At 47.9% G+C, this 10,161-nt stretch overlaps 1 protein-coding gene across 1 annotated transcript; it reads right to left on the bottom strand.

Moving 5' to 3' along the window:
* Positions 1 to 236: 236 nt before the first annotated feature.
* Positions 237 to 1,385, bottom strand: LOC103806773 (urotensin-2 receptor-like). The gene has a single exon (XM_009079480.1). It carries the CDS (start codon positions 1,383 to 1,385, stop codon positions 237 to 239), a length of 1,149 nt encoding a protein of 382 aa, XP_009077728.1.
* Between the last annotated feature and the right edge of the window lie 8,776 nt (positions 1,386 to 10,161).

The following is a 10,161-nucleotide window of genomic DNA, read 5'->3' as shown; positions in this document are numbered from 1 at the left end:
ACACACTATAAAATAGAAAGATAAAAAGTGAAAGGCTATTTAGATAGATGTTCAGCTGAATGCTGCTAGCATCAAATCAGTGGCACTGGAGAAAATGAGAACAGACATAGAGCACAGCCTCTGGACTGAATGTGTGCACATTATGGATCTGCCAAGGCTTTGCCTTTACAATGCACACTTTAAATCAAAGCAACATTGCAGTCAATACTGATTGTTCTTGGAGATATATTTTACCTTCAGGCACTGCTGTTTCCCAAAGGAGCGTGAGCAAGAACGTACGTCTCTGTGCAGTGCTGGCTGCTCGTGGACAGGGATCTCCCTGAAATCCTCTGAAACCGGTTCCTCCTTTGGAAGTAGCCACTGCTGCTGCTGAGGGACCTCTGCCTGTTCTTCAGGTACTCCCGGTAGTTTTTGGTGAGCAGGGTGTAGAGGAAGGGGTTGATACAGCTGTTGCTGTAGGTCAGACATGTTGTCAAGTAATTAATGTTCTTCATCACCTTGGGAGATAAAGGGAAGGTTTCATAATACTGGAAGAGGAGCTGCCATATCCAGAAAGGCAAGAAGCAAGCCCAGAACACCAGCACTATTGTGAAGATCAAATAGAGCACCTTTTGGTTTGGCAGCCTCTTGGTCTGCTTGAAGGATGCTGTTTGTGACACCCAGTAAATCTTAGCCAGTCGGATGTAAAGGTAGCCAATGATCACCCCTGGCCCCACGATGCTGGTACCAAAAAGGATGGTGAGATAGACCTTGTAGGACACCTTGCTCCAAGTGGGCAGGCAGATGCTTTTGTTGTCTCTTTGCACCAGCTGGATCATGATGAGCATGGGGAGAGTGAGCAGCAGTGACACCAGCCAGATCGCAACAGCAATGGCCTTGCGGTAGCTCTTGGACCTCTTCACTGTGTCCAGGGGCTTCAGCACAGCAAAGTAACGCTCTGTGCTCATGACTGTGAGGGTGAAGATGCTGGCATGCATGGTGAGGAAGTCCAGACTGAAGAGGATGCGACAGCCAATGTCCCCAAAGTACCATTTCTGAATGAAGTAGGTCCCGACGATGAAGGGGATGGTGAGAAGGTAGAGCAGATCTGCCAGTGCGAGGTTGATGATGTAAATATACATGGAAGCAGATGATCGCAAGTAATGGCACATCACCAGCAAGGTGTAGACATTGCCTGTCACCCCAATCACACACATGAGGGAGAGGATTGTCCCAATGGTGCAGATGGCAATCATGTCCTCCGTGGAACCGGCGGCTGACGCGCCATCCCCAGTGGCATTGACGGAGGTGTTGGGCCTGATTCGGAGCAGACTGTCTTCATTTGTGTCTGTCACCATGTAGGGGGTGGCAGAGAAGTGGCTCTCCAGCTCGTCGGTTAGGGACATCCTCCTGGGATTTAAATGCCAGAGGCTTTGCTTATGCCACAGGGATCCGAAGGGGTTCTTTCTGCTCCAAGAAATGCAACTGCTGCGAGATGGTGAACCATTTCTTTGCAGGATCTCACCCAAGGACAATCTGCATCCTCCACTAGAGGAAAGACATCAAAACCAATACATTAGAAATCTGCCAGAGCAACACAAATGATCATCTAGAAATTACCTGTCCCTGAGCACACATCTGCACTGCCTGTGTGTACCAAAGTTCTTCTGTGCTGAAGCCACTCATGTAAGGCTCATGCTATCATTACAAGAGCTCAGCTTTGAGGAGTGAATGTCCATGGAAAAGAGAAAAAAGAGGTGGTGTGGATCATTGGAACCACTTGCTGCCATCCTTTAAGTTAGTTTGGAGTTGGAGGAAAAAAGCCATCCTTCCTAAATTCATAACAATGACTTACAGACCTAAAATTATGATTGTTTAAGCCTCTTTGCTACACTCTTAATTCTGAAGGAGAGAAAGACTCCAAGAAAGGATAAACAAACTTTGAATTTACCATTTACAGCCAAAATGACTGTTTTGTGTAACTGATGCACTCAAAGTCCTGTCCAGCATTCCTCTGGTGTTTCACAGAGCAACTTCCCTTGAATGAGAATCTGCTACCTTGTCCTGACCTGCAGTTTCAAGCGGTATTTGAGTGATGAGGAAAAAGGCACTTTTTATCTCTAAAGCACAGTGTAGGTTTCACTGTGGGTTTTGTCTGCAAACACAGGGGTTTTCATGTTCTCTGTCAAGTGCAATCTCGCCTATTTTCATGTGTCCAGCATAGATCTATTTCAGACGGATCTGTCTGTGAACCTGCCTAAACAGCCTTGTACAGTGAGGTGTGAGATTGCTCTGCAGTGTGCCAGGCAGGCAGTCCCTCTTTGTACTCAGGAGCTTTTGGTTAGCTCAAGATCAGCACTGTACAAATCCTGATTGTGTTGCTTTGGATTTATACTGCTCTGGGTGTAGGCAAAGGGAGATCAAACCTATCTGAGAGAAATGCTGAAGATGTAGCTCAAATGCCCAAATTTGAAGGCATACCAAAAGCCTGTGCCATCCTAAAGGTCGCTGAACACAGAAGGGCATTCACACTATGTGTTTTACAGAGCTCAGACTTGTCTCTCTCTTTTTTTTTTTCTTTGTTTTTAAATGCTAAGGAAAGGGTGCTGGACTGCCTTGTCCTTGCAGAGCTCAGCAGACAAATATTCTCCTCTGCCTCATTCCACTGGATAGTTTGGGTTTGGTTTATCCTGGGAATTTGCAGCTTTTCCCAGTGAGTTTGGTCTCCCTTTGCCTCCACACCAGTTCTGACTCCTTTGCCTCTTTCACCCCACTAGCTCCTTGGCAGGAAGATTAGTGTCCCAGGTCCTCCTCTGCTGCCCTTGTGTCACCCTGATAGTGACCTCTGCAGCATTTAAGGATGGACAATATTCATCCCTTTCATGCCTTGGCCTCACCTTCTCTTTTTCCCATCACCACCCTCTGCAGGTGATGGGTGCTATGGAGATGTCCTGCAAAAACTCTGTGTAAAAGAGGGCAATCCAGTACAGAGGGAGATTTTTCCTCACTTAGCAATTGGGATAGAGGTGCAAAAACAAAAGAGAAAAAGCTACAGGATCCAGCAGCCATGTGCCACCCCAGTCCCTTGAGTACAGACATCTGAGGGGGAGAGATGAAGTGTGGTTCTGCAGTGGTCAGTGCTCCTCTAGGCTGGTCCTCAGCAGCTTCACCAGCATCTCAGCTTTCTGGGACCTTGCAAATCCAAATCTGCCTTGTCCCTCTCCTGCTGTGCTGTGCAGTTCCCTCCTGCTTGGTGTTGGACACGTGCAGTCAGTCTGTCCATGCACTGACTCGCTCCCTCGCTGTCCGCTTTATCCATGCTCATGTGCAAGCTGTGCTGGCAACAAAAGCCTCATGCACGAAGGAGACACAGATTCTTCAGCAGCTCATCCTGCTCCTCTGCCACACGACTGCTGGCACTGGGTCAGAGGCAAACAGCTCTGCACGGGATGCTCCAGCTGAGCATGGTCACACACAGCTATGGGCTCAGTTGGTTGGTGATCGCTCATTTTCAGGAGCATGTTTCCATGGCTCAGGTGCTGTCTGCTCGCAGCTCCCTCACTTTGTGTTCTGACCACTTGTAGCAGATCTGTGCCATGCTGGTGCCTGTCTGTGCAGTTTCCTGGTGTGACAGCTTCTGCCAGAGAGAGCTGAGCCCATCACATCTCCCTGCTCTGCTCCTCTTCTGCCGAACCTGCCTTTTGCTTCATTCATAAAATTCCTACAGCACTAATTCAATTCAGACACTTCACCCGTCTCCAGACAGAACCCACAGCTAGGGAAGTCCTCACTCCTAGAGGAGGAGAATTCAGCCAAATGGGGACACCTTGCATCATTTTAGAGTTGCCATCACTGCTGCCTGTACATAATGCACACACACACATGCACACACAATAGAGAGCTTGTTATCCTAAGCAGCCATTCAAGCATCTTACAGTCTAAGCTCTTATCCCAGCCCATCCTGCCTTTCCCTCTCCAATATCATCACCCAGGAGTACCATGCACATTTACAGCCATAAACAGAAATTCATTCCTCCTGCTCAAACCTTGTTTTCCAATCCAGCAGGTGAAGTTTCCTTCAAGCAAGAAAATAAAAATCAAGCTGATAGTATCAAAGCCGAAACTTACAAAAGGCATAAAAGAAAAGGAGTGAAAAAGAAGAAGATCCTTCCTTGTGGGCAGTCAGCGAGAGACCTCGGTGCTGTGTCGCATCTGGAGCAGCAGTGGCAGGGAGGGAGTGTGCTGCCTGGCCAAGTATGTTTGAAATCTGTGCGCTCTTAATACTCCCATTCCCCTCCCTCCACTCGTGCCGGCTATTTCTGCTCCTCGGTGACGTTAGGCAGAGTGGCTTAGGCTGCAGCCAGTCAAGAGCCTGTTTAAAGAAGCAGCATTTTGATAGCCATGGCATGTTGAGCTGCCTCCCCCATGCCTGGCTGAGCACCAGCCAGGGATGAGAGGTGTTTGGGCTGTTTCATCCCAGGACCAGTGATACCAAAAGCCATTCCGCTCCTCCTTACATCTCTTGGGAGAGCACAAATTCCTAATGCTGCCTGAGCAAACCCATTGTGCCTGGGGAAAGCAGGCAGGCCAGGGAGGGTTAAATTCCTGCGGGAGGTTCTGCTGCCCAGGGAAACGGCAGAGCTCCTTGATTTGGAGATCAATTCCAAAGTGAAGCCAAAGTTTATTTGGGTTGGATGGCGTATTGCCACATGAATCTGCACCGTGGTATCACGCACCACAGCATCTGAGACATTTCATTCTGGCAGTAACAAAATGTTATCCAGGTTGTCTGGGGTTTGGATGGTTGTCTTTCCCCAGTGATACTCACAGAGGGTAAAGATGGAGTGAAATCTGTGCTGCATCTCGAAACAACAGTGTGAGGAAGGTGCTGGGAAATGCTGAAGCTAAACTGTGGATGATTTTGTGAGCTGAACATTGTGCTGGTTGTTTGCACACGATGGGATTGATCTCCCTCCCACTTCCCCCTGCTTTAGCTCTGTGGACTGCAGGGAGTTGCTCCTGATTTATGTCAGTGGGAAGCAATCAGCATCCACCTCTCCTAGGTGTCTCCTGCTGGACACAGGTGTGTGGGAGATGTCTCTCAGGATCTTTGCTTGCTTCACCAGTTTGCACTGGGCAATTAGGTGATGCTTCTCAGCATGAGGCTCCTGGGAGGCAACAGTACCTGGCACACCATCCAGCCCCTCACATCCATCCTGCATAGCTGTTACTGAGAGCTGTCCTCTCCTCCAACTCTCTCCCAGGATACTTGTATAATTTCTTCTGTCTTCTCAACCTTCTACACTCTGCTATCTGGGTGCTTTCAGAAGCATCTTGTATCTAAAATCTTGTTCCCATGCAGTGGGACCCCAATTTTGCTTGACTTGCCCAGGGTGGCTGTGGCAGCACCTGGAAACCTGGTGGGCTGTGGCTGTGGCTGTCTCCACAGTGGGGCAGCTGGTGGGCAAAGCAGAGCCCTGTTCAGGTTTTGAGTGGGGTAAGGACTTGGCTTAGGAGCAAATCCTCATATGGAGGCTGGATTTTGCAATTAAAACACATTTTATGTTAGCAGCCCTAACGAGGGCTGCCTGAGAAAACCCCAGTTTGAACACCCTCAAATATATGTTTTACTACATAGATTTGCTCTAAATCTGCATTTTGTGGCTGGTCCTTAGACACCTTTGAAAAAGCATGAGATGGGATCTGCTTCTCAGGCTGTTTTCTCAGCAAGATTGTGTGACTCCAGAGAGCAGGAGCAGCCCCTGAGTGAGCACTGAGAGTGAAGCCATTTGCAAAATGCTTTATCTGCTCCCACTGGGAGTGAGATGGTCATTGATGTGGCAGTGTCCTCCTCCCAGGCAGAGCAGGGACAACCCGCTGCTGTCCTTGAATCCCCTTGCCAATGTCGGCATGTAGCTTAAAGGGTGTGTTGGCATAGGTGATGTGTGAGTGCAGTGATGCTGACTGGGGATGTGGATGCCTCTGCTCAGCATCTCCAGCACGTGGTAGGTGTGTGCAGATCTCTCTCCAGGCACTTACACTGGAACTGTCACACTCCTGTCACTCCTCAGTCACCAAAGTACCAGCTGGGTTGGTGTTAACTCATCCCAGAGAAAGGAAAGGGGAACGAGGTGGGGGAAGGCTTCTGGCCAATCCATCAGTTTTCTGGCCCAGTTGATCCAAACTTGATACTTCCTTTTGTGGCATTTAAACCTTTGGAAAAACGATAAAGCAGTGATTTCATTTATCAGGAAATCTTGGTGCCCATGGGGCTGCCATTAGGGGAAGCTGGACTCCCATGTGGTCTGTGTCCTGCTGGAGTCATTAGAGGTGATGTCTGGAGAGGTGGTTGAGAGCAGGGTGGACAGTGTCAGGTTCACAGCCCTGGCTGGCTCAGAGGGCTATTGGTGGTTATAGTTTTGCTGTTTCCATTCTCCTGATTTTCCTCATTTGTAAAACAGAGATCACTGTACTCACTCACCTCCCAGTGCTCTGAGTTTCAGGGTTTTTCACATTTGTCTGATGCTATTAGAGCTACAGACAGGAGTGCTGGCCCTGTGTGATCTGTAATAGGACTAGAAACTGCACTATCAATGTCAGATGAAGATAGGAGCCCTCTGAGATACGAAACAAGTCTGTTTAATCATTCAAACAGCATCCACTGCTACAGGGCTCAAGTTCTACATAGGAGCATTCTGAAGTTACTGCAAAGGCAACAAACATCTCTGCAGGACTCCCTGTCATGTTTCACTTTTGCTGGGGCAGTTTGGAGACCAGGTTTGCCAGCAGCCATGGGCTCCCTTCTGCTCCAAGCTGAGCACATATTTGCCTAGGTATTACATTTTAAAAATCTAATAAGTGCTGCTCCCTCTGTGTGGGGAAAAGCATCTACAAATGCAGCCAAAATTGATAAAAGAAAAGAATCTCATGAATGTGTCTGCATTCTTCGTCTGGGTCAGGTCTAGAAAAGTGTGCAGGCTCAGGCTAAGATGTGCTTCCCATTTGCCTGACTTGGTTTATTCATCTCCATGCACGAGCACCTGTAACACCCACAAGAAGCCATGGTATAGCATATATCTTGTCTCCACTGTGAATGTTTCTTGTCTCCACTGTGAATGTTGTTGTGGTCACATAGCAATTCAGATGAGCTTATGAGAAGCTGCCCTGACTTTGGAGCCAGCTCAGAGGATACCAAGCACTTGTAGCATCGTGGTGAGTTTGGATTCTCCCAGAGCTGTGCAGGAGCACACACAAATGGCAGCAGCTCCTGAGGAAGGGCATTGGTGAGGTGCCTGTGATTTGCTGTGAAGGACATGGCAGTCTCCTGGCTGCCTCTTGTTACTAGGAGAGCTGCATTTAAATCCCTCTGTTCCAACACTCATGGTCTTGGACACATGCAAATGTGATAATCAAATTCCCAACTGGTCCCCAGTTGCTTTCTCCACTCTTCCTGCTGTCTGTTCCCACTGGTGAAAGAGCCACCCAAACTCGGCTGATGCATTTGGAGACTTCACTGAGTTTTTTGGCATTTTGGTCTCCTTTCTTCCTGTTTTGTTTTTTGCAATATGAGACTTCAGTTGACCTTCCAGAGTCAGTATGGCTTTGCTCTTGGCTGCTTTGTGTGCAAGTGAGACTCCGGGGGCTGAAAGCACCAGTTTGATTTCCCTCATCCAGGATCCCTTACACAGATCTGTGCACTGGAACAGACTGTCTAGAGAGGATGTGGACTCTCCCTCAGTGGACATACTCCAGAACCATCTGGACACAGCCCTGTGCAATGTGCTCTAGCATGTCCCTGCTTGAGTACAGAGCTTGGACCAGACGACCCACTGAGGAGATCTGATGCCTATGCAGCCTGCAGAGCATCCAGATCCTACCTCCTGTCCCAGTCCCTGGTGGGAAGGCACTGTGCTGCTGGCTGAGCATCCCATGCTCGCACCAGGAAGGCAAAATGTGTGTCTTGCCTAACCCTCAAGACATTGCAGAGCTGTTAAATAGAGATGTCAGTGCAACTGTCTCAGCCAGGTCTCACCACACTCTGCAGAGGTGAGAGGAGAGTCTCAACCACCAGGTATGGCCCAGGCCACCTTGATGGTGGGTGACAAAGGAGAGCTCAGCTTCCTTAATTCCAGTCACTCTGCCCTTGTTCATCCATCCATCATGCTGTGTGCTTGCCTAGAGGGATATGATGAGTTGGCCATCTGATATAGTTTCATCCTCCCTCCTGCTCCAGGATCACTGGCATTAAATGACCAAGTTCAATATATTTTGGCTTTGCCAAATCCATTTACCCCTCAGTGCATTTACATGTGCAAACTATATGATAGTACCAGTAATTAGACCCAACTTAGGCACAGGGATTTTTATCTGAGTACCAGCAATGCCTCCCTGGAGCACAGGTTTTCAGAAACTTTCTCCCAAACTGATTTGATTTACAGGCAAACTTTACAGCTCATTTATTTTGCTCTTTGTTTTTCTGTCACATTAGAAATGCTCACACAACAGCTTGTGTCCTGAATCTGAGATGTCTGAGAAAGACAAAGCATCTAGAACTTCCTGAGGAGAGGTTTTCCTCACCTTTTCTCTACTGCTACATCAAGAGTTGTTTTCTGGGGTACAGAAATCTGCAGAGGCCAGAGGTAAGGATGCTTGGAAACCTTTGCTTCTGAGCCTGTGTTTTATACAAGTACAGAAAACACAATTAGCTGTGAATGATTGTATATCTCCCATCAGTGATTAATATATCTGCTTATGGATTTGTCAGTCAAACATGTCCCCAGACAGGTGCTGTCATCTGTGGGAGCAGAGTGGGTCCTGCCTGTCATGACCTGTGCTGTCATAAGCCTGTTATAGCCTCAGGTGGTTTTTGGAGAGCCTCAGGTGGTTTTGGCTAAAGCTCTTTTGGCAGTGCTTATAACTCAATGCTGCTAATTCCCATAAGCTGGTGACTCTTCTGGCAGCCTTTTGCACTCTACAGTCTGGCCAATGTGTCATTTGCACAGCTGCCTCATTAAAACTTTTAAATCAAGCCATCCTGCCAGATCCTCCACAATTTTGTGAAGACAGTTACAGCCTCACTCTGCACAGCACCACTTATATTTTTATTAGCAAGGTCTGAGTTGTGCTATTTGAGCTTCCTTATCCTCTGACCTCTCCAGTTCCTGGGAGAGCTGCACTGAGTGTGATTATCTGGAGGAAGGCAGGCAAGCTGTGGTAGGTAGAAGAGTTTATTACTTCCTTCCAAATGCTGAGAAGTGCTTCCTTCTCACAAATGCCTTTTGGGAAAACCTCTTGAACACAGAAGAGGATTTGACCTAGGTAATACATTGCATTTCTCTCTGTGTCAGTTAGAACCTGATCATCTTTTGTCCATGTTTTCTGAGTACTGGGGTAGGAGTTACAGACAAATATTACTGAAATCTCTTTATTGCAAAACATTCAAGAATAACAAAAACAAATCACAGCACTTTTTCTGGAAATCCACCAAATCATCATCAGAAAAGTTGTGGGGTGTACAGCCAACATGAGACATACACATTCTATGGGCCAAAACTTGTTGCTAGACTAGAGACAAAAGCTTCTTTGCCATTATTTGCCATCCCATGTATCCTGAGCAGCACCTCCACGCTCTAATCTGCCTGACTGTGCTGACCACACCACTGCTTTGCAATTTGGTTCAATGTCCTCAGTCATCCTCTCCTCCTCTCCAGCTGCCCTGTTCCCTCCTGGGATTCTATTCTGTATTTCTCAACCTGGTTCCTCATAGCTGGGTATTAGAAGATTTTAGGAAACTGATTTGGGGCCAGAAGACTTGTATGGAAAAAATCAGGCTCCCAACATTTCCAGCTAAAGCTCCTCCTGCTGCTCCCAGGTGTTTTCTCAGCATGGAGGGCAGCACACATCCACAGCTCCTGCTGCCTCTGCCTGGCAGCAGAGATTTCTGCTGGAGCTTTCAAACCCCTCTCACAAGAGACACAAGATGAAGTGTGAAAGGCTGTCTGGCAGCACTTAAAGAGCAGCAAATGTCATCACACAGAGTTTATGCCACAGTGGACTCTGTGGTGGCATTTGCCATCCTGTACCTGTGGGGTTAGAGCTGGGAGGACCTGGGGATGGTGAGAGCTGGTGCTGGTACAGGGCACCTCTCTGAAACAGCAGGTGTGGGGAGTGGCCTGGCTGCTT

The sequence above is a fragment of the Acanthisitta chloris genome, unplaced genomic scaffold, assembly GCF_000695815.1.
Source record: "Acanthisitta chloris isolate BGI_N310 unplaced genomic scaffold, ASM69581v1 scaffold28597, whole genome shotgun sequence".
Taxonomy (NCBI): Eukaryota; Metazoa; Chordata; class Aves; order Passeriformes; family Acanthisittidae; genus Acanthisitta; species Acanthisitta chloris.
Note: the sequence above shows the minus strand (reverse complement) of the source record. Positions and strands in the feature narration are given on the sequence as shown.